Consider the following 26,596-nt stretch of genomic DNA (forward strand, 5'->3'; position numbering starts at 1 on the left):
CGTTTTTCGACCCCACTGTAGATCGTTAGGTATTCTTCGTATTGTTTTTGGCCTTTACCTTCCTTTTTAGTTTCCCGTAGGGCGCAAATGTCGATGTTGTGATAATTTAAATCCTTTGTTATTTTTTGTTTTCTAGTGCTGAGGTATCTGGTGTTCCATGTTGCAAATCGTAGTACATTTTTCTTTTTCCATCTCTCTGTCCTTTTTCTAGCGTGTGTCGTCATCTTTTATTCAGTCCGGTTCCGAGGCATGCTGTCGGTTCTATGAGCATATGAGTTTTTTTGACCTCAGGCAGGGTGCTAACCTAACCTGGGAACCCTCCTCCTTTGTCCGGGCTTGGAACCGGCAGCATGACTTCTGAGCTTCTCATTCCACCCAACAACCATGCAGGCGGAGTATACCTCTTAGATGTAAGCTGGTTGCAGACGACAAAATAATCCAGCAAGAAATGAAATTCAAATATATGGGTACAGAACTATCTGGATATGGTGATATTGAGACAGCTAACAATAAAAGCAGCAAGAACAGCCGGATGTCTGAAAGACACTATATGGAAAAACAAATACATAAGTATTGAGGCCAAGTCAAGAACCTACAAAACAGTAATCAGACCCATAATGACGTACACAGCAGAAACTCGGCCTGATACAGCAAAAACAAAAAGGCTCCTGGAAATAAGCGAAATAAAAGTCCTACGAAAAATTACTGGAGAAACAGGGAACGTAGCGACGACATAAGGCGAAAAGGCAGAGTGGAAAATATTAACGAATGGGTACTGAGCAGAAAGCGTGAATGGAACGAAAACATAAGCAGAATGAGCGAGGTATTCTTTCCTCGCTCATTCGCTTACAATAGTAAGGATAGAGACAACTCACCACTGGGGAGAAGAAGTATGGAAAGGCCACGAAAAAGGAAGAAATAGGAAGAAGAAGACGTTTATTACCGTAATAGAAGAAAAATTATAAAAGAGTTAACATTAGAGTTACAAAGATTTAATACTTTCTCATAAATGCGATTATAGTCATAGTCTCCTAACCTAACCTAACCATTTTTCAATTAAAAGGAAAATTCAAGATAAGCAATTTTTTAATTATTTTGAATCAAATACCAAAAATGCACTCATTTTTAGAAAATATGATTTTTTCAATCAATTTTTATTCAATATTTCATATAATATTGAACATTTGCTGATTTTTGAAAATCTTAGATGTTGCTAATGGTTTTTCGGTTTGTCTTAATGATATTAATTATTCAAAAGTTCGTATGTAGGTATCCTCATCCGCCATTTTACAGATAGAGAAGAGGCCAGTATAAGTCTTATTGTTGTGTAGCAGTCTAGTGTCAAGTATCTATATTAAATTTGTTAATTATTTTGACTGAAACAATCTAAAATAACAAAAGAATAGTGCGACTATCATTATACTATTGTTATCTATTTATATACGTGCTAAAAAACTTTTAATGCACGTTCTTGTCGTGTTAAAAATTGTAAATATCGCACAAAACTATGGATCCGCGACTATGAATTGAAAAACGTTATTTTATTTTTTTAAAGCCTCATTATGAATTCAAAAGTAGATATTTTATTTGCAAAGGTAAAAAATATTTGCATAAGAATAAAAAAAAATTGTTTTCGTAGAGGTAAAAAAAATTATATTCTATTCGTAAAGAAATATTATAGTAATAAAGAAATTACGTGTTTCCGCGTTGAAACACTATTTTTAAAAACAAATAACAAACTTTATTAACACAAAACACAATATAAAATATTAACTGAACAAAAGTTGTAAAATCAGATTCTTAATATTAGTACGGTATAGCTAAGGGGGTCCCGTAGCCGTTCATACTGCCCTCAGTTTTAGAGCGTTTTCTTTTGTTTTTTTTTATGCGTAGAATCGATTTTTCGAGAATACCGAATCCAAATCTGGTCGAGTAATTTGTTAAACAAAGAGAGATATGAAAAAAAGTTTCAAATAAAAAATATTTGTTTTAAACAAATATACAAAAACGGTTTTTTGCAAAAAATCAATATTTAAAAAGTTATCATCAATATAAAGCAAAATTATTGCAAAATTGACTTTATTGATCATTACTTGGTTCCTACATGACGTAGAAATATTTTGAGCAGCTCATTTTAAACATTAAAGTTAGAACTTCAAAATGAGATGTGATAGGCCTCTTAAATATTATCTGTTCAAAAGTTTGAATGTACAACTTTTCCTCAGGAAGTGGTATTCGGTTTCAGTTAAAGTGTATAAATCCAAAACTATTCCCGGACCCGATTATATAAATTAATATTTATTGCTAAGTACAATAAAAAAAGTTCAATTCAATTCAAAAATATAATTGCACTATTTTCATTTAGAGTGGAAAAGGCGATCTTTCATTGAGTAAAAAAGCTAATGTGGAGTCCCTTGTGAATGCGAAAACATTTACAAACCGGAAAATATTATGATTGAAGCTTTCTGAAGCTATTGCACGACGAATTAAAAAAGAAAATTCTGTCAAGGGAAGAGTTAAGAAAACCAAATGTCACTCAGAAAGATGTTTGAAGAAAATTTTTCTACAAAATAGATTTACTATCACAAACATAATAAAATCATAGCTTCAGGGTGCTAGCGTAAACGATTCTGAACGCACTGTTCGAAGAAAATTGAAAGAATTATATTTTAAAGGCTTGTCGCCCCATCAGGAAACACAAGTTGCAGTTGCAAAGAAAGCAAAGTGCATGAAGTGGGCCTAACAATGGCCAAACAAATATGTGGACTTGTGGAGATTATTATCATTTTCAGTTAAATAAAGCAAATTCCCAGCATGGCAGCTGTAGAACTGCGGGAAAAAAATACAATGAAGAAGGAAACGGGAAGACAGAGGGGAGCAGAAACGAGAAATAAAAGGAAATCCGTAAAGATGATTGAAATTTTTTGTGGCGCAATAAAAAAAGCAAATAAAAACTTACTAGCGAAGAAAAGCAATAAAATCACAACAAATTTACTAAAATTTACTTTTACTTGGAGTGTAGATAGGTAGAGGAAGAATTCGAATCAATTTCGAGGTTTTATTGAACTTCTCGAATGGAGTGGGAGGTCGATAAAAAATTAATTTCTTTAAAAACTCAAAAGTTAGAATAAATAAATCCGAAGTACCTACTGTGCCACAATACGTGAACAAAAGATTATTCAAAATCTTATAAATAGATTAAAGTACTAATCAATACGAACATTTTGACCACTTCCAATCATGTTTTCGACCCTTAGTTGTAAAGTTATGCGCGATCAGAGGCTGAAGTGCGCGCCCGCTATTACTTCTTACAGTAATTTAAAGAAAAATACAGGAAAACCCTCTAAAAACTGAGGCTACGGGACCCCCCTTAGCTGCCGTACTAATGTGAACTGTTAAAACAATGATTTCTATTAGTTATTTAACATTTTTTTTTAATTTTCAGTTTCGAGAATTCTTTGCATTAGTGTGATAGCCTCCATATATCCAACAGAAACAATTGTTGTTATTATTGGTCATTGGTTCGTTATGACGTTATGGCTAGCCTGTACAAGTGCAAAAAATAATTTCTGTGATCATAATTCTCTCTACGATTTCCTATTCTATTGTATTTTAGGAGCAGTTTATATCTTCACCCACGTTGTGCTGGTAAGTTACATTGCATAAATAGTAAATTAAGGGGTTTATATAAGTGTTATGATGTCATTTAATTTTGAATGGTAACTTATATCTTCAAAGAACTAAAATTCGAATTTGATTTTTTAATTTAATTACCTCTAACTTTCGTACAATAATCAATGAAAATAGCTGTTTCTGAAATATTTTTTTAAGCTCTGCCTAAGGTTTTTCTCTAACACTTCTACATTTTGTACAATTTCATAATCTAATTTCACTCGAGTATGATATGTATTTTATAAAGAAAAACACGTTTTTTTCATACATCAACGATACAAATTTCGTTTTCAATATTAGTTCACGTGTACAGGGATGTATGAATGAAAATAAATAGTAAAGTATTTCAGCTTTCGAACTTTCGATTTTTTTATTTCGTGCACATCTCTTGGTGTTTTGGCAATCCCTCTTGAGATTCCAGTAGTAGTCAGCCATCATATTTTAATTCCACCTACCTTGGTACCGTTCACCTTGCTCTTCACTGTAATCTCCTAGATTTTTGGGAAAATAGTTAAGGGGAATGTAGGAAGTGCAGCTTATGTTGAATCCAAGATTTTTATAATGACGTCTCATTGTTTCTATTAGGTTTTTGTACTCGGGATCTTTAATGTTGACTAGAAAACTGTGCACAACTTTTTTAAAGCTCATCCAAGCTAGTTTTTCTTTCTGATTTTTCATTTCTTGAAAATTGCGTTTTCCATCAAAACTCGGATTAGTGGAAAAACGAAAATTCCTGTGCAGAAATTTTTATGAAAGATACCTGAAGCAGGCGCCCGGTTTCATCAATCCGAGATTTAAATGAAGCGATGGTAGCAAAATCTTCTTAGGATCAATCAACGGTTCATGCAAAATGTTTTTCATACCAGGTACAAAATTTTGTGGTGTCAAACATAAGGTAACCTATATACTTTTCTCAAAACCTGAAAGAGATATCAAAAAATTTCAATTCAAAAGTTCTTTCAATATAAAGGAATGTTTAGATTATTGACATTTTGAGAATACAGTGTCCCAATTTTTCAGTATCGACACCATACTAGGTGTATTTTATTACTGTATGAGTTTCGAATTTTGTAAATAACAAAATCTCATTTTTTTTAATTACACAATATAATTATGTACACCACCAATTTCTAAATATAATTGAACAAGTAAAACACAAACTATTGATAAAGAAATTTTTAAGGAAGATATTAATAATTTTTGGAAAAATCTAAATCATAATGTTATTTTTCTAACTTAGCTTCAATTTTACTGGTTCTTAACAAAATTGCTTCGATACCTTCGAGAAGTTTAGAAAAAAATATTCGGTTTCGAAGGAATCTCTTGTATTCCTCAAAAATATTTGAAAAGTTGTCCACTAATTCACATATTGCACTCAATACTTTTAGACTCTAAGCTTTCATATCCTGATATGTATGAACAGATAATATAATTACGAGGGCTACTACTCAAGTTTTAAGATAGATGAAATACAAATGTTTATAATTGTATATGGCTTTATTATTTTTCAAAATATTCTTTATCAAGGTCAATACATGCGTTTAAACCAATTATCGAAGAAGTTTTTCCATTCCGATTGAGGTACCTCAAAAACATGTGATTTGAACGCTTCAATCGCTTCTTCAGGTGTAGAACAACGTTGACCTCGCAATTTATTTTTTATCTGCGGGAATAAGAAGAAGACATTGGGTGCTAAAGACTGTACGGCGAATGACCATTGAATTCGATGTTTTGAGGGTCAAAACGTTTTTGTTAGAACTGAGAAAGATTCGTTCTCTACAATCGGTTTCCCTGATTTTTTCGTACACTTCTGGAAAACAAATGCTGGTGGTTCATTCAGAATTGACCAATCTACGTTGCTTTAAAGGAACGGTGGTGACATGTCCAGCTATACCGAAAAAATAGGAGACCATTTGCTTAGAAGTGCTTCGTGCACGAACAAGTTTTGTTGAATTTGACTTGTCTTGAAAAACCCATACAGTCGATTCTTCTTTGGCTTCGGGTTCATATACATAGATGTATGATTATTCGCCAGTCACGATCTTAGAGATGTCTTGAAGCATCGCGATTGAATTTTTTCACTATTTCTTTGCACTAATCAACGCGAACTTTTTTTTGAGAGCAATTGTCATATGATGCAGTATACAATGCGAACAAATCTTTTTGATAGCTAAATGTTAATGCAATATTGAATGTATGATTTCTGGCACAACAAGCGATTTTAGACGACCTTCACGAAATTCATCCTGTAGTGAAGTGTGACTATGATTGAATTCGGAAAACCAGCAAAACACGGTGGCTCGAGATGATCAGCATACTGCTGTTGGCTTAATCCGCGTCAAAAATCATCGCACGAAACGAAACAACTCGAATAGCTCACGTATGAGTACGTTCATCATTAAAAATGTTAAACTTTGTGATGGCAATGTCAGATTTGACATATTCACATCAGTGTTGTCCTATCTCTCAAACTGGAAACAGTGTCTGTCAATTTTTTATTGTAAGTGGGTCTAAGGGGCAGCATAGAGATCAGCCCTCATAATACATTGGCATCATCTGAGCATTATTGTGGATTTATTTCAAATTTTATTTATTTTGTAAATAAACAGGATATTCCAAAATAATATTTTAGCATAATTCACGATTTTTAAGTGTTTTCAACTTCGAGTTTGGCAATGATCACGACTAATATCTCGAAACTTAGTAGCAACCCTCGTATATATTCAATCTTACTCTAAAAAATAATCAAAATCAAAAAAATTTGGGTTAGAATTGTTGAATAACTTGAATACCCATGTAGTTCCCTCAGTACAATTTTAAATCTTGATTTGCTTATGTATGAGAAAATAATTTCGCGTTATTTTCGCGTCAGAGCAGTTTTAATTACTAACCAAATATAAATCTGGAAGAGTTTTTGTTTTAAATGTTTTTATTCAGATCATTGACCCCGAAATAAACATAAATAAGTAACAGTAAACAATTTTTTACAATTCTAGATAAGATTCTCAATTACAAGTAAATACATAAATGTGGTATGTGGTATATCCCAGACTCAGATAAAAATAGCGGATGTGTTCATACTATCTAAGTGTAATTTGGTATATCACTTTTCTCTTTCTGCTGTGCTTCTCACTCTTTTATTCTATTGCTAAGGCTCTTTTGTAATTATGCTTCTATTCCAATCTATTATTGTCAGTAATGATTCTATACTCAATATTTATCCTTGCCAACACTACTCTTTGGGGTGGGAGGTTGTCGACTAAATGTGACATTGTGTGACGAGGGGCTGGGAGAGTTTTATGCCTAAGTTTCCCACCAAAAACCTTCGCGAAAATTAATTCCGGCGGGAAAACATCCTTGACGGGAATCGTCACATTAATTCAAATTTGAAGTTTTATTGGAGGAAAGGGATGATAGGCTCAGATTTCTGGAGAGCTCGACATAGAAAAGAGGTTTTGCTGATGTCGATACGAGCGACCTGATGTACTTCATGGAGCGATAAAACACCGATAGGAGGCAACGGAAAAGACGACAAACTTAACCTAACTTGATCTAATAATCAAACCAAACCAGAATTAACCCGATAATATCCTAGACTATTTTGAAGAGTTTACCACGGCCCTCCGGAAGTTTCTCACATCTACCTAGCTGGGATCGAAATGAATGCAGATTGAGAGGGTTGACCACGGCCCTTTGGGCGTTCTTCGTATCTACCTAGCTTGTATCGGAATGGATGCAAATTGGGACCACGGCTCATAAAACTTTCATTTATGTGTTCGCTATTTACAGTTTCCGCAGGATAAAATTTGATCAATAATTCACACACCTGTTATGTATTATATATACGAAATTTTATCAGGATTTCAGGTGGGTGGTATACTGGAGATGAGTCGATTTTTAAACTATGATTTGATATTTACAAACCTCATAAAATTATTTCACTTAATACATTAATTTCAAAATACTATTTGCTTTAGTTATATTATGAATTATGATTTTTTAAAAAATGGATTTATAAAGATTCTCCTTTTTAATCATATAAACCATTTCTAAAAATTTTATTTTCGGTATATTCGATATTATTTCGTAATTAATTGTATTTATTTATCATTTCCTGGTTTGTTATTGCATCTTATTGATGATTTTTTAATCTGTTTTCCAAATAATGTGCTGTTAATCCTACGTAAATAGCATCACAATTATTACGCGGAACTTCATATATAATGTTTGTTTTTTTGAGCTATTGCAATAATATGTTAAGTCCTTAGTTACCTTATTTAATCCCAAATTTAGTATAATCATTGGTTCCTGTTTCTTGATATACTTTGATAAAAAGTATTGTATATTTTGATTTTTAGGATGTTTCCTTTGTTAGGAGGAGTAAGTTAATAATTGTTTCTATTATATAACTGCTCCATAACAATTGTTAAACATTTAGAATCTATTGTAATCTTATTTATTTAAACAGGTGGGATGAATTCATACACACGGTATATCTTACATAATTTATCGATACAGTAAATGATTCACTGACTTATACGTTTAACTATTCACTAACATTTACACACTAATTATTTATTCACAACACTCAACATTCAATTTATTTAAAAAAACCGCTTAAATTACTTGTCACTATTTTTTCTACTAGAGTCTCGTTTTATATAGTCTCATCACATTCTAGAATCTTCGTTTCCTGGAAATCTCTTAATTTCCTTTCTAAGAAGTTGACACTCACGAATATGATGTAAATAGATCACGAAAAACCATAATGTAAACAGAAATAGCTCGCATGTCCACCAAACTTTAGCTTCGACAACATATTGGAACAGGACCAGCTTAACGTTCTACATCAGTGGACGAGTTTGTAACACTAAAACTTAATGAATACCATATAAACACATGAAAAAGTAATTCAAAACATAGGTTTTTTGTATCAAATTACAACTGAAAATTGAACGGGACGTTCGGAAGTTGTGATAAAAATGTCATTCTGGGTTAAGATCCACATGATACGTGATATATCTATTCCAGGGTCATAGTTTCCGAAATGTCCTTATGACTATTCGAATATTTCAAATCAATCTGACAACAGGAGGGGGTTTAAATTACAAAATTTGCCCCAAAAAAAACGTTAACAAATCTAATAAAACCATTTGAAACCGACAGACGATATTTTATTTAAAAATTTTAACGTTTATACAAGTCGGAGTCTATCTTTAATTGAAAAATACTTTCGAAGGTCGAATTTTCTATCGTTCAAATTTTTTTAGCCATTAGTTTTTAATGTATTTAGTGAATATTTAATGTAATAATTATGTTTGTTAAAACAGGTTGAAGGTCGAACTTTCCTTAAGTACGTAATTTTCTATTGTGTACTATTCGCTGAAAACACAATAGCCAACGTGGTATGGATAATATCTGCAGACGAAGCTGTGAGAGAAAAAGTATATTATTTACCTATCATTTTATTGAATGTTATCCCCTTTTTCTTGGGAATTGTTTTTATGGTGTTGTACTATAAAGTATTTCATCCCAGTTTAAGTACAGGATATAACAGGCAACAAGCTGCTGTGGCCGTAGCAGCAACTACCTAATTAAATTTATTTTTATTTCGAAAAACGTCAATTAAATCAATGATTGAAATTTATACGAAACTGAGGAATCCATTCGGGGCCACAAATCAACCCAAAGCACTATTGGAAAGGAAAATTTCATTTATAAATCGCAGAGTATTTGGAATTTTTTTTTCGCTATGAAATTGGGTTACACTGAATGCAGAAATTTATAATGAAATGTTTAAAATTTCAATAACCCTTACTGGTTTCACAAAATTGTAATGAATGGTATTGAATTTCACTGCATGTTTCACTCTCTACTATGAAAATAACCAGACTGATATTTTTAGAAATTAATAGCGGGTGGCATATATTTGTAGCATAAACATCTAAAAATTAATTTTAATTTATTTGCGTTTTCTAGTAATAGAAAACTGATTTTAAAATAAAAATGTAATTAGTAACACGAAATCGTATTATCAAATAAAAACATTACAGTACCCGTTGTAATTATCCATATTCCAGCGTGTTTAAAATTTTTTTCATCAGAGGCGTAGCCCTCAGATCACCTATATTTAGATGGTTACTACTACCTAACCTAACCTCACTTTATAAGGTGAATGAAATGTATCTTTTCAAGTTTGATCCACAACATGAGAAGTGGTCACAAAATTCAAAGAGGAGCAATATATCAACTCAGAAGATTGGGGATATATTAACCCATTTGCGGCCAAGAAACGAAAAGAAAACTGCAGTGAAATTTTTCTTTAATACCTGACGGTACCTCGCAGCATTTTAACTTTGCTCAAATGTATTGGAATTAGGGGCATAATAGAATATCTTGATAGATATTTCGGTTTTTTGCCAGGAGAGTACTTTTTTCAAAAGAAAACTTTATGTGTATAACAAAACCAGATAGTAGGAGTGTACTGAAAATAGAAGACAGCTAACCATGTTCAATGAATGATTATAGGCCCATTGCTCTTTTCTGAATTAACCACCTCAATTGAATGACAAGAACGTCCATCATCATCGGTGTCGGTACGATCACGTTTAAATTCAGCAATCCCTTAACAAATGGTTCTTTTCGATGGAGTCCGGAAAATACTTTTGAAGCTATTGCTGAACTTATAGTATTTTCTATATCAAGAAGCAATGATTAAATGGCTATCACAAAGTTGGTTCATTGTAAACGTCATATGGATTTGACACTGACAGCACCATCTGTGTGTCATTCACATGGCTTATTGAGTGATGTTTTATTTCCTCACTCAAGCGAAACGTAGACAAATCGGGTCTTTGAAGTAATGACAATTATTTAATTATAATAAAAACCTGAACAATACGTGTTACTATTTATTAATATGATGGAAATATCTATTTTTAACAAAAATATCCAATTAAAATGCTACAAAATAAATAATTAGATCTAATTTAAACAAATTTCATAGCTTGAAGTTCATAGTAAATCCCTTGCGGTTTATTCAATATGGTTTTCAGCTATTCGTCATCTATTAAAACGTTCTATGTGTTTATGAGGATTTGGGAACAAATATATTAAAATTATAATTTTGCAATATAATATACAACATTTATTGAAAAACATTTTAAAGACTTAGAGATTAAAATTATAATCAGAAAAATAAAAACACGAGTACAACACAAAAGTAACGAAATATCAACAGAATGCAGATTTGTGTCAACTGCGCCAACTTGATATCTCATGCTAGCAGATTTATCTCTGTGAACTTTTATTAGAAAATTAATTCAACCTTGCGTTATCTGTATGAAATGTCTATGAAATTGTGGTTTATGGCTTGGCGGAGCCGCATTTCCATTTATTCTGTTTTCAAAATAAAAAATAATTTAAAAAACGCTGTCAATTAAGGGTAGGTCTTCGAAGATTACCAGCACATGTAAACAGAAACTACTACTTTCAATGAATAAATTCAATATCAATTAATGATAATAGAGAATGGTATATTACCATTAACTTGAAACATATTCCTCAAAAATGTACTCCTAATGTATCTTAAGCTAAGCCCTTACACCAATCCAAAAAAATATTAAACTTTTCTTAAATTTGGAGTCTGTGCCACCTTCTATTAATCATGTTTCACAATTGTTACTTTATATTTTATATTTATACAGATTTCTATTTTCTAACATCTACGCAGTCTGAAAATAAAGGGGCCAAACAAGTTTTTCAATATAGTAATACCTTATATTCACTACTGGTTTTCATTATCGTTTTCGAAAAGCCTCTTGACTTGATGCAAGACTCATTATTTCTCGATTAAAAGCATGCCCAGATGAAGTGCAGCAGATTGTTTGATGCAAGATCCCGCACTGGCACTATTTTACTTTTATTAGGTCTCTCGCCAAGGATTCCTTAATTATATTAAGCTTTGTTTTCTTTGGAGTTTTTAAATGTTTCTTCGTCCATTCTGAAGTAATTTTTGTTTTTTATTCTAATTCTATAGCTAAACTCATGTTTTTTCTTGTTCTATCTAGCCAGGGCCTGACCAACCGTCACCAGAGTGCTCTTTTCTTTTCATCAGACTCCAGAAACAAGGCAGCAGCAGTTTTATTGCCAGTGATGCACTAACCACTTTTTTTTTGTTTACTTCACCTAGCGTTGATATTGTCATTTTTAAACCGCCCACAAAATATTAAATATGAGGCTAGGAAATTGTTTACTTTTACTCGCGACATACAATGTTTGTCTATGAACTATAATTATTTATCTTGCAAGAAATTGCCTTGCATCATGTCAAGCGGCAATGCCATGTAAGACGCAATATTTTTCGATCACAAACATACGCAGATGAAGTTCTGCTTATTATTTCATGCAGGATACCGCACTGGCAACTTTATCGGTTTGATGTCATTTTTATTGCGTGCAAGTTGCAATTCTAGAGAAAAATTAGTTTCTAATATGCTGATATAACGTTTTATTTTCCTTAGGAGTTATTCAAATGTTTCTTCACTCATAATTAGTTGAAAATAAGTGAAACTAATTATTGTATGTTTTTTTCACCTAATTCTATAGCTTTACTCATGTTTCCTCCTGTTCTATTTAGTGCTCTTTTCTGTCCATCAGTGATACAATGGCCTCTTTCTTGTTTACTTAGCTTTGTTATTTTCATTAAAAATCGGTCACAAAATATTAAATAGAATTTGAGGTTAAGAAATTGTTTACTTTTTTACTAATGGAATTTTGATAAGAGGCAACCATGATGCAATGGCAAGAGACTTGCATAATGCAAAGCGACGTACAATATTCGTCTGTGCAATATATCGATCTTGCGAAAAATTGCATGCAATTTCTTGTTCTTTGTCTTGCATCTTGTCAAGAGACCTTGAGTATAATGAACAATTATATCTGCTGCTGCCTTGCTTCTGGGGCCTGATGACAGGTTGGTTTCGACGCCAAAAGTAACTGGACTTCTCCCTAGAATTGCAACTTGCACGGAATGAAAATGGTATCAAATCGATAAAGGTAGCTTGACATGGTGCAAGTCAACGTGAAAGAAATTGCATGCAATTTTTTCCAAAGTCAAAATATTTCATAGATTAATATTGCACGTCTTTTGACATTAAGCAAGTCTCTTAGTTATTGCATCATGGCTGTCCATAACAAAAACTCCATGAGTAAATGAAACAAAAAGACGTGGCCTTAATCTTGCAAGTGCAAGTTCTTGCATGGAACAATCGGATGAACTTCAACTGCGCATTCTTTTGATCAAGAAATATCACGTCTTGCATTGCATTGCATCGTGTCAAGCGGCCTTTATGCTTACAAATTTTTCGAGCAACGCCAATTCATTAAAACCAATAATTTACTTTTATCTGGGTTGAAATATTTTAAATATTGTTGTAAATTTCTGTTGAAATATTTATTTGGTTTGAATGCATAAATAATTGAATTGTAATTTTTTCTAATTATATGTTATAGTTTTTTGACTATAATGTAACATTGCCAGTGATATCAAACTAGAAAGTTAACTGATTTTTTGATGTAACTAAACCAGAAAAATAATTTTAACTTATACCATGAAAAATATATTATTTATTTTACAGTTAAGTTATTCAGAAATAATTCTACATGCAATCTGAAACGAAGCTATTGTTGATAAACAATTTGTAGGGTATGTGATAAATATGAATTTAGTACTCTATTTGTTAACATGTTTAAAACTGTGATCATATTTATATAAAATAAAAATTTTGCAAAGTGACAAAAATATACTTAAAATATATTGGTATATACAATAACATTAAGCAATGTTTATACGAAGCCAGTAATGCTTGCGTCAGTCCTACAGATAAACCAGCGTTGGCCTGTTTCCTGCCATTCATTGGCGGATTTTTCTTCGGATGTGCACACTTTTTAAGTTGAAAAATAATAAATTCAAAGAACATCTCTGAACTATTAAGAGAAAATTTTATTGATATATTAGAAAAAACAAGCGAAACGACTTTGGATAAGCAAACGGTTAAGGGATAAACCTATAACTGGAACTTCCGCTTTGTTAGGGTTAGGTTACTGCTGAAAACTTTGATGAGTTATTTTCACTTATACAGAGCTCTATTCAGATTAGACACTCTGATGAGAAATGTATTACCAACAAAAATAAAATTAGAAGCAACGTTATTGTTCTTAGCAACAAAGACACACACAGGAAAAAACCGGACTGACAGCCAGCGATGGCCTAATGTAAACTAGACTTTAATCTGTTCTTTTCTCTGTGAATTTGTAAAGACAGTATTAATTATACAAGGTGAACAACTTGAAGGTTGTATTGTAAACTTGCAATAATAGTTTTTAAAACTTTTCATGATTTAGTAATTTAAGTTCGGAGTTGTTCGCTCCAACTTATTAGGATACAATATTGTTGACTGCCGCAACATTGCACTTCGTTAAGAATATGCTCTCTTGTATCAGGGTCCTTGTTCTGGTTTATAATAAAAAGTCAATATAGTGAGCTCATTTTAAAACTTATCATCTGTGTAACTTGAAAACCTCAATACATTGCAAAATTTTTTTATCAGTGTTCACATGTTCATCCTTGTAACCGCTAACAACAATTGACAAACATCAAATGCAACTATTTGATAAGTTATACAAAATTTAAAAGCTCTCTTACTATCTCTATACAATAGTGAATCGCTGAAGTTACAAGTGAAAAACCACTCTGCTTTTAAAAGTGTAGTTAGAGAAATAAATCAAAGAAAACAATACAAATTGTTATCATCGAAAAAAATGTTATTAATACATGTTTCCTCAAAAATTAAACCGAGAAATGTATTTGATATTCTGAAGGGACATATTACCAGAACTTCAGTATGATGGAGTTTCTGTACATTTTTCTCAGTACGACTCCATTTAAATGCCACTTATGAACAGAACTAGATAGGTCGAGGTAGGCCAATTGATTGGCTAACTAGGGCTCCGAATTTACTTCCCTTGATTATTTTATGTCAGATCATATGAAGTCTCTCGTCTTTCAGAGTCCGGTAGAAAATGAGGAAAATCTTGTTGGCCGTATACAAGTAGCAATAGAAGAAATTTCTAATACGCCTAATGTTTTCTGCAATGTGCGCTTATCAATGCTGTGAAGAGAGTGAAGAGTGAATTTATTGTGTTTAAGATTTCTTCTTTTCACGACTTCCTATCATTTAGACCTCAAGTAAACTGTTAAATTTTTGAAACAAATCTTTCAATAAAGTATCATATATGATACCTTGCCAGCTTTTTGTTGATAAATGTAACTTACGTTGGACGTTACACAGTGTGACCAACACATTCACAATGAAATTTCCTTGTGCCCTGAGAAAAGGATCCAGGTCCAAAGGTTAACCGCCGATTTAAAAAAAATATTGAACATGATACCATGCCCGTTTAAGGGTTAATCGAAATATTACACTTTTATTCTGCATGACTTATTTGTGAAATTATCATCTCCATGGCATTAATGTTAATAAAAAAATTTATGGAAACCGTTTTAGCGTAGTAGAAGATAACATTTTTTTCGAAGAAAACGTGTAGTTTAACGAACTAATATCATTTTGTAGGACACCATTAACCTATTCATGTAAGTTGATTCGGAAGAATCATAAGAGCGGTCACAAAATGATGTTTTAATCGAAAACGGTTGATTTTAGCGTAGTCAAATGTTATTACTGTTTTATTAAGGAATGATGGTAGGATTCAAAAATTGAAAGAAAAAAAAACATTTTATCCAGTGGCGAGGAATTCGGGGGTGGAAAAAGAGTACTTGACCCCCGCTTCACACCTCTGGAAAAAAATATTTTATCAACCTGATAATCGTCAAAAATTTTCAATAACAATCGATCAATCCATTTGAAATTATTTGACAAAACAATCGTTTTATTGTTAAACCCTCTATCTTGGAAAGGATGCGTTTGCGAATAGTTCCCTATCCCGATAGGCTTAATTTGATCCAAAGAAGTCAAATTTAGGGACACCCTGTTTGTACCTTATTGTTAAATATTTTAGTTACGATCATGCCCGATCTTAGATACTCATGTGAAACTTTATTGGCTTTGTAATTTTTAATGAGAATAAAACAATGAAAGGGATATGATTGAAAAATTTGCAAAAGGTAAATAGAGAATTCATCAAATCTAATTATGATTTACTTTCCCCACATTTGAAAACAGATACAAAATACTTTACTAAAATTCACATTTATTGAAGAAAGTAGTGTAGTACAATTGAAAGCATTTGCGTTTCAATTGTTTCATGTAGAATTTTTGGTACTATTCTTTTTATGTCAAACTTGAAATATTTTCTGTGAAATTAAATAATCATTATTAGTATTTACACCTATAATTTCGTTGAATTCAACCTGAATGGAATTATCTTGGAAATAGACAGAGTAGGACGCTCAAAAGTAGTATCTTGCCAGTATTTTAAAATAAGTTGAAAATGTTGAAATTCAGTTCCTCTTTTTTAGAATAATAAAAATCGTTCAATTTTTTTGTTGAACTCTATTCTATTTCAAATAATTCTGAACTTTGTTGAATGATTAAAATTGACAAAATAATGATGCACTTACTGATGATGGTTATTCCAAATACAAGATGACCCAATGAAAACTTATTTGAAAGTATAACTATTAGGATTTAATGAGAAAAACCGGAAAAAATCCACTTCATTTGCGATAGAACAATTTTTTAAAGTATAGTTCAAATTTATCCGTGCGGGGGCGTATTCCAATTTTTTTCCAATGATTCGTTAGTATAGGTCTACCAGAGTATAAATTTAGAGACCATTTGATTATGTCTCTTCATTATATCTAGCGGCCAAGAAATGTTGAGAGTATCCGGATATGATTGAAAAATTCGAAAAATGAAAATCACAAATTAATATGATTTCAGCGTATGCAATATTGTCCTCTATTAGCTGGATCAATGGTAGTGACAAGAAATTTGAGATACATGCCATCAAGAAAAAAAAGTACCAACAAATAAATCACTAAAGAGCGTTTAAGTCAAATTTTCTGGAGATGATGAATATGAAATGGCTACGGTCAAAATCGTTATTTCAGTAGGTGAACTGAGCATGAGCCACGTCTGCTTATCGAGTAACTTTTGCAAAAACTGCTCTAGGTGGGATTATGTTGGACAGCTCGTAAGAGCATTTACCATGGTAGTATCGTTAAAACAGTCAGGCTAGTAATCTTTCTTCTATGTTCTAAGCTGTTTTAAGTTTCTGGCCAATTCTGGATCGCCTATAAGTAGAATTGCTCCCTTTTGTATAGAGTCGAGGATCCTCAGGTTATAAGTGCGAGCCGAGTTCCAAATGAGCGAGCAATATTCCAAAGATGGACGAATCTAAGCCTTGCAGAGGATTAGAAGTTGTGCGGAGTATATAGCTCCAAGCTTTTGTGAAATTGCCTTGACTAAATCGGTCACGTGACTAAGCCAGGACACAGTTTCTAACCCGAACTTCCAACAAGCGAATTTTCGATGCTGGTGATATTTTATTACCAGACAGGACCAAATCTCGAGTCGCAGTGCTACCCTTTTTTGTAAAAACAGCAGTCTGGGTCTCTGCTGCAATAATCAGATTGCTTCCACTTCACTTCAGAATGTTTTCAAGAACGGTATTGATGGTGGTGTTGATACATTAGTACTGAATACAGTGTTTACATTATCATTACATCAACAGTCATAATGACTCTGACGCGCATTTTGATGACCAAGACAATAACCAATGTAATTGTGGGTATTGGTAAGTCTCTGAAGACGATAACTTAGCGATTAAAACAGACAGTATAATTGTGAGTGTAGGTATAGTGGTAGCATAAACTGCGTGAATATCACTAAAGATTCCAGAAATTCAAACTTAGTAAATTCCTTTTTCATCTTCGAAGACACATATTGTATAATATATTAACCTTGAAACATCTACCATTCCTAGATAAGCTAACTGGATGGAAGAAATTGGGCGGTTATGACTAAGCATGGAAAATTTTTTAATACAATTATTTAATAAAAAATTGGAGGCGCCAAAATATGTAGTTTCGGTTCGGTACTGCCTATTTAGAAGGGTCTAAGTGTTCTCTCACAAATTTGAATTGTTTAAGATCTCTCCAAAATATTTTCTATATAGTTTCAGTACGTTTTCGTTGGTGTACATTGTAAATTGTAAACTAATTGTATGTAATTTATCAACAAATTGAATCTATTTTAATTATAGTGTTTCAGGATCTCAATAAAAAAAATCGGCAGCGAATAGTTGTAAGCAATTTTAGTCACAAGTACTCCAATTTCTGGATTATAGTTCACTAAAACTTTAAAGTCAAAACTTCTACTAGGGTCACTTTTTAAATAAAAATTGTTTTGTAGTGGAGTAATAAGAATTTGAAATATGAACGTAAATAGTATCACATAGTAAAAAATAAATATTTTTTTTATAATTTCCAACCTAGTCACTATTAACATTTGTGAAGTAATCGCACTAGCTTTTGGATCCCATCAGTTAAACCTGTTGAATACACTGTTTACACCACCACTACTACACTCACGATTACACTGTCTGATGCTATGGTAAACAGTTTACCTTCAGTCTCTGAAGACGATAACTTGGTTATCGAAACGCGTGTATTCACTATGAATATCACCAACGGTTCCAGAAATTCCAGCTTAGTTAAACCAGTTATTAAAAACTTTGAACTTATCATGTTCTAAGTGCTTTTCACTGATAAAGTCGTTACCTTTTGAAAACAGTTGAATGTTTGATGGTGTTAAGTTAGGGCTGTATACGGATTTTCCAATCAAATGTTTGTGTCGAGTCTTCATGACATTTAGCCGTCCAAATCGTTCTTCATCGTAAACCTTTGTCTTTTATTCATTAAAAACTCTACACCATTTATTACACCCTCACCATCAAATTCAATAAGCCTCCGGCGTTTCAGCAGGATGAAACTTAAAAACCAAATAACTGAGTGAACTAACCGTGGATTGCTTTTTGAAATGGCGAGAAACTAAATAGTTTAACCATACTTTGAAAATGACCCTCAAATTTGAAGTGTGCTTAACCGATTAGTAAACTTTTTATAGTGCTACAATATATATTCTAAATCAGAGATTCCAAACCATTTTGAAGAAGACATCCCCATTTTAAAATAATATGATGTCTTAAACCCCATAGCCAAATACTTTCATAATCATTTTTTTCAATTTTTTTAAAACCTTAGTGGTCCATTATTCAAGTAAACTTGACATTATTTCTCGTTAAAAAATTGAATAAAATAGTTATAAATTTCAGTAAATGTCGAGTGAAATTAATAATTCTTAGTAGTAATTACAAAAAATTGCTTGGCATAAATTTTTATAAAAACTATCAAAATCGCAAAGAAAAATTAAATAATAAGAAAGGATGGATGATTTTCGTGACTATATACCAATCTATCTTACCTTGATTCAATACTTGTAACTAGCAGCACTAAATCTCCTCATTCGTTTGGAACTACACTGAACCTTTTTCCAAAATATATTTGGAAATGCGATAAATAAGATATTTTTCGGTAATGTTGCACTGCAATCCGAGCGTCTTATAGACCTTGTCAAACTTCTTTTTGATTGTGCTATGAAGATAAATTCTTTTTGCACTATCAATTGGCTTCTTTTATTGTTGTGATGCTATGGAATTTTTTTATAAAGGAGTTTTCTCACAAAGACCAATGTATGGATGTTAAACATACCGAAGCTATCGACCAAGTAATAAATATAATTTTTACAAATATTAATATTTTCTTTCAAATTCGATTCTTTTTTTATAAAAACCAACACAGATTCAAAAATAACTTCTTAGCAAGATCCTCTTGATAGTCCGCAAACTTCATTCTGCAGAAGTACTCGAGTAAAGATTTCAACGTTTTGTAAAAAAATAACCGTGAATTCAAAGAAATACTTCGAATGTTGCTTATGGATTTTATATTATTAATCTCGTACTAGTGTATTTTAAAGTACAATGATACATCCCATTTAAATATTAGTCATTCTTTTAACTTTGTTAAAGTAACACAACTTATAGAGTATCTTGAAAGTTACAAATCTGAGTTTGTGTTTTTTACACTACCTCCACTTCCCAGGAAACTGACTTATACCTTTTTAGGAATCCCTGATTTAAACTATATATTTGAATAGATGATGAATTTTTATTTTCAATACTATCCTTTATAGCAGCGTCGGATTAATTAGTAGTTGGCCTAAAATCGACTCAGGTTCCACTTAAGAATATCAAAATCAACTCGAAATTGTTTTAAAGTAATATTTTCGAACAATTTGTGGAAAAAATTGCAAATTTTGTTACGCATCCAACATTTCTTTTAAAATGAATGATCAAATTAGTAATTTTGCGAGACCTCTACCCGCTCGGGGCCCGGGACTTCATTCCCCTAAGACCCATCTAAAATCCGACGCTACTTTATAGTCTTGTTGAAATTCTGTGACAACCAAATTTGATATTTAGTCCAGGACTAATTGGTGCATTAGTACCGGAAACTATTCTGCCTCAATTTTTTTATGTGATCCTCTTCAAATTGCACTACTGATGATATAAATGCATGTGGCCATGGGGCAACCATGTGCCATATTATTTTAACAATTGCAAGGAATTGTTGTATTTCAACCGGACAATTTTTTTTATATTCTTTATTGAAATACGAAAAAAAAGGTCCTACGACTTTGCACGGTAAAGTTAATATTTTTAAAGGTTCGACAAATCTCGAATTTGATTAATTTTGAGCCATGAAAAATATATTTATTTGCAATTATATATGCAATGCTGTCATCACTAAAGTCACTGAAGGTTAGAAAGTGTCATATTACACACCTTCCCGCCCTCTAAAATATTGTGATCGTTAAAATTTTTCTCATCTAATCTAGATGAATATTTTTTATATTTAAAAATATAACACATATGACAAATAATATTATAATACCTGTTTAATGGAAAACAATTGAAATCAAAATTGAACTAAAATACAACAAACTACTTATTGAAATTAATGGTTAAATTTGAATTATTATAAGCGTTTATAGAAATATTTAGGCTATTACCAGCAATGACGTCTCCAACAGTTATCTCTTTGGTCGATAAATTACTTTGCTGTTGAATGACTAAGGTTTGTGAACTACTTGCAACTTGAACAGCTTTGCAAATTGTAGGTAATTCCTTTATCAATAACATTGCTTCCTTTAACAATTTTATAAATTCAATAGTTTTTGAGATAAATGATAAAAAGTGATTCAGGACACAGAAAGACCGATGTGTTGTGAGCGCGCGTAATTAACAATTAAAAAATAGGTATATACAATGAATTTTTTAAAATCTCTATTAGGAATATCAACCATTGTATGAAGAATTGAAAAAAAATATTTTTATTTTTTATGGGTCAAAAGTACAGCATAACATCGATTTTAGATTTTTCCGTATTTTAGATCATTCGAACATTTTAATGCATTATGGTGGCGCCATCTACAAAATAATAATAAAAAGATTAAATACTTTATAAAAACATATTCTTCATGCTATCATTATGTATGGTTTTGCCATCTAGTGTCACATTCAGAAGCTAAAAATTACGATACGAACGAATCAGTCCGGATTTACGATGTTCAACTCTACCCAAATTTTTCGAACCTCTAAAAACTAATCTCGAAAAATATTAAGTTTACCACGAAAAGTTGTAGGAATTTTTTTATTTGTATTTCAATAGAGAATTTAAAACAAATTTGCCCGATGGAAAAATAACAATTCTTTGCCATTGTTTATACAATATGGCACGGGGTTGCCCATTGCAACATGCATTTGTATTATCGGTAGGGCAATTTGAAGAAGATCGTATGAAAAAATCGAGGTGGAACAGTTTTCGGTACTCATGCGCCGATTCCTTCTGGACTAATTATTTACAGTATTTTCATTAACTTGTTCAATATTCTGCAAAATCCCTAAAGTGATGAACAATGAAATAACTAAATTGTGAAGTCGCTGCAAACTGAAATAATGAATAATTAAAATAAAATAATATTATACCTATATGCTTTTAAGATATAAAAGTGAACTTATATGCTATTGTGTATTTAATTTTTGTAATTAGGTTAGTAAAACCCTTGTGATATTTACTTTCTATTTATATATTTGTAATTAGTACCTTAAGGTAAACGTTTGGCTTTTGTTTGAAGTGTGCAAAAATATTTATTTATCTTGTAGAGAGAACTAAGTAATTATTTAGAATGTCACGTGTTTGTTATTATTTTACTAGACAAATGAATTGAAACTAAAATCTAGAATTGAACACACTGTTTACCCTGAAGAAGAAACGTGGTTATTGTTGTGATAGGTCACTAATTTATGATGAAAATAACTTTGATGACGTAGTAATACTCAAAATGAAATAAACTGTAATTGTACAAATCCTCTATATAATAAAGATATATGAAAAATAAACAATAAAACGTGCTCATTACACGTGGCATTGTTAAGAAGTAGTGACAAGCGGCAATGTGGCTTTAACATCTCGCCCTCTTTAACATTTCTTGGAAACTTTTAAGTCATTGAAAACCTCACTGCTTGGGGAGAATGCGCAATTTCATTGTAAATGTAAATTCCATCTTTGTGGCTGTAGTAAACAGTGTGTTTAGTATTAACTTTATCAAAGGTTACAAAAATTCCAACTTAGATTGAAGAGAATTCAGATTGCTACAATGGTACAATTCGGAAGATGAAACTTGCATCAAACCAGTTCTAGGTTTGAAAACAAAAAAATAAAAATAAGAACTGATTCTGCAATATTCTTTTGGTACTTTAAATTTGATGCTTTTTAACAAAGAAAAAAACAATTATGTGTTTGAGAAATTCTGTGATATCTACTTTAATAAAAGTTGGAATGCATATAATTTGATATATTATTCAATTATATTAATATAATTTAAATTTGATTCAATTACATCAATTTAAATATATAAAGGATTGGTGGTGTCTAAATAATAAAACATTAATATCAATACGATTGAACCCTTTTAATTTATAAAATGAATTATCTAAATTCTAAATAAATCAGTGGTTCACGTCCCTAATTTGACAATTTTATTTACACAAAATCGATTTTGAGAAGAATTAATTATTAATTTCCACCTCTTTAAAGATAATTATTGATTTTTTAAATAACATCTATCCATAATAGAATGAATCAAAATTAGATGATCTGATAACTATGATATTGATTTTTATTATCATGTACTTACCAATCCTCTTTGGTGCACATGAGGTTTTTTATTTGACACTGTAGAAACATTTACATCTGGTAACCAGACTAAACAGAATCACCACCATAAGAGTAATTTTTTATTTTATACAATTTCAGCTCAGTCAACTTTCAAGCAAAACTGCGATATTATAGAACTGTAAAATCTCATAGTTTCAAGAATTTCACTAGATTTTATTATTTGAAGTCTGATTTTGATAATAGTACAAATTAAAAGGTATAGTCGAGGAAGAATCTCATTTTCTTTAATGTTTAAAATATCTATTATATATAAGTAGAAATTTAGATTTTCAGTATAAACTAAATGAGACATACTTTTCTAATTCCTTTGACCATTCCTCTGATTTTTGAATTTACCTACCTCTACAATTATATTTCTTCCAATATCAATTGCAGATTATAATAACCCTTGCCGACATTTTTGTTTCATCTAACATAGACGTAGATATTATTCATTTTATAAATACTTTTAAAAAATGTATGTGTTATGCGAGAAAGTATTCGTTAAAAAGCTTTGGAATCATTATAAATTGAACGGCTATATACGCCATTGTTTATATAGATGCACTTAATTGTAGTCTTATTTGGAACTTAGTAAAAAATCATTATACCTCGTTAACTTGCAACAACTGAAAATTAAATTATAAAACCTAATTAGACGAGTAAAATGAACCTGCCTGTAAAGGAGTTTGGTTTAAACAGGGTACCAGACGTGAACTGTGCTCTTTTGTACTCCATTCGTCTATTAGAATTTCGGTAGTTTTTTATCTGACGCAAATAATTTTGTTGCTATCGAACTATCCTTGACGATTCGGTTATTGCCATCCGTTTTTTGTGTTTAAAACCACATGCTGACAATTTTGACGCAAAGTTTCGAAACCGGTATAATTGTATCCTGGATAATTACTTCTAATGTCGCCACCCTGTTCTCCTTATATAAACTACAAATTGTCCTACATATAGAATCTTGAGTAGCTTTGTCAACTGATTTCAGTTTTTCTTTACATGTTTTTCGGTATCAGATTGCTGAATATTTTCCTTTTTTCAACATTCGAATATATTAAAATAACTTGCTGTGTTTGTATATCTAAATCTTCATTATCAAATTCATACCTGTCTTTATTCTCACTACACTGTGCAATTTAATTGTCGTCATTCGCCCATGGTCTAAAGAACGCCATATTTTTATTTATTTAAAGAAATTTATGTATTAAATTGATCGCGCCACTGCTTATCGTAGACTTCCGACAGGTTAGACCAATAGAAATGCATTTATGTTAACGATTCGATGTTTTCATTGGTAAACAGTGGAGGTGTTGAGCCCACGTGGACTGAGGGTTTGTTAGACATTTACAGAATTTTATACGGGAAGTAAACATAATTTTTCAGTTTTTAATTTGATATGAGTGCCGTGCGTATTTATGAAATATTGATTGTTCCTCGCATAATTGTCTTCTGCAATTGATGTTGGAAGAACTAAACTTAACTATTTAATCAGTAGTTACTTTCATCATTTATCTTGATTTTGATAAGCAATTCGTTAAAAAAAGACTCAAAAATATATTTTACTGACTGTAATTAATTTCTGCTATACAGATATATTTGTTCCAAGATATTTCATCTGTTGCTCAACAACCATCGAATATTTACCTGTAAAAATCCTCCCTAAGTAGTTGGTAATCCCAATCAACTAGTACTGATATTCAATGTGACCATAGAAAATTCTTTAACATATGGAGGTCTAAATACCGTGAGATTGATACAAGATGTGCAACAGTGGAGTCATACTGCTTAGGAATGCGGTGAATTTGTGGGACATAACAAAATATGGAAACAAAAATCGATTCAATATCTTTAATGATGAGAGCTGATGTGGTACGCATGATACTAAAAAAAATTTTAGACTGTTTAAATATTTCCGACAAAAAGAACGCAATGCATTAAAATAACTCGTGCTGGACTTAAAGACGGTTGGATTCCAAATGCGCCGTTGTCAGTAAAAACCATGAAGATTCAAGTTTGGACTAACATCAAGATTCGAAATTATTTGCTTTTGAACTGGATAATACACGTTGTCACAGTATATAGAGTACTAAATATGCCAAATAATAAAAAAGACACTGTCTTTACGTTTATTTTGACAAAGACTACAGCAAAATTTATCTTTTAGAGCAGCATCGAACACCGAATTATCCTCCCATAAAAGCTGGCAAATTGGTTAATAGCCCAGTCGGTGGAGGCAATTTTATACCAAAAAAATATATTATATGTAAAAAGGTTGATATTACAAAGTATACTAATTGATTTGAGAGAAACTTCAGAGGTCCATCGATTTCCCCATTATTTCAGTCTGTGATGAAGATAGAAAAAGTACCACTTTGTAGGGTAAGTTTTCCTCGATAAAAAAGGTCTATTACACTTTTTTTGTAAAGTCTATAGTTTTCACGGAATGATTAACCAAACACATTCTTCTTTCTCCGATCTTGTAGCTTACTGAAGGGTATGCCGAACTTCTTGGCTGTTGATCTTCAAGAGTTTTTTGTACCTCCTCTTTTGTTCATTTTCTTTTCATTGTGGTTCTTTCCTGTAACGCGGCATCTACCAAGTTGAAAATAAGTGGATAAGGATACATTACTTTACAAACTAATAATAACATGTCTTATAATTCCATACGGGGTAATACCGGCCCCTTACTGGTATTTCCCATGATTCCCATAACCCCAAAATACGAAAACAGTTTCTTTTGTTTGCCTAAGGATAAAATCTAACAATCATATACGATGTATAATAATCAACTTTGAAAAATATATTCAATGGTATAAACCACTTTTTAAGCTTACCTGTAACTAAATTTTTTATTTTATAACAAAAAACTCACTATTCGCGATGCAAAATGGCGTCGCTTGGTAAATAAGTTTACACGGTCCTATACTAGATGGCAACATTAGTAGCAATAGCAGAATGTTTTTGGAATTTCTCCATCTTATCCCACAGTTATTGTTTACTATTTGGAACTCAAGAAGAAATATTTTGAAGCAAACTATACTTGAAGCCAATTTAGAAAAAATGCATTTGTTCGGATCCCATAGATAATTATTATTCATTTACATGACTAAATGTTAAAACTCTTGATTTCATTAACCAGGTGTAAATTTCTCCCCTGGTTTCCATAAGCATGTGATGAAAAATTTCTCTGAAGGGGTGTATAATGAAAAAATATCAGATTATACAAAAATTATTTAATTGAAAACTCTTAATCAATTACATTTTACCCATTTGCCATTGCTACTAAAATATTTAGAAAAGGGTCGTATTTTTGCTTGATAGTTGAAGTGTTTAGAATTCGTCTGGCAACCGAGTTCAGTAAATTGAATATTTGTGCCTTCCTAATAATGAAGTCCTGAAAAAGTAACTATATTTTTATATATTATGAATTTTGTGAATGTAATTTATTCAATGTGTATGTACTATATCATATATTTAGAAATATTTTATTGAAAATATACCCTATTGACAACATGTGATACGTTTTTTAATCAATTACCTCCATTTTATAACCCGATA

General features: G+C 31.5%; 1 protein-coding gene across 2 annotated transcripts in view; it reads left to right on the forward strand.

The window, feature by feature from the left end:
• Positions 1 to 26,551, forward strand: part of LOC130891051 (XK-related protein 6-like) — a 29,552-nt gene extending 3,001 nt beyond the window's left edge. Inside the window, exons 3-4 of one of the 2 annotated variants that reach the window (XM_057795555.1) lie at positions 3,446 to 3,648; positions 9,003 to 26,551. In XM_057795555.1, coding sequence (XP_057651538.1) covers positions 3,446 to 3,648; positions 9,003 to 9,266 — 467 coding nt within the window. In that variant the 3' untranslated portion in view covers positions 9,267 to 26,551. Of the gene's footprint in view, positions 1 to 3,445; positions 3,649 to 8,353; positions 8,874 to 9,002 lie in introns of those variants that run through there. The other variant, XM_057795556.1, reaches the window with a different exon arrangement.
• Positions 26,552 to 26,596: the final 45 nt, after the last annotated feature.

The sequence above is a fragment of the Diorhabda carinulata genome, chromosome 3, assembly GCF_026250575.1.
Source record: "Diorhabda carinulata isolate Delta chromosome 3, icDioCari1.1, whole genome shotgun sequence".
In the NCBI taxonomy this organism is placed as follows: domain Eukaryota; kingdom Metazoa; phylum Arthropoda; class Insecta; order Coleoptera; family Chrysomelidae; genus Diorhabda; species Diorhabda carinulata.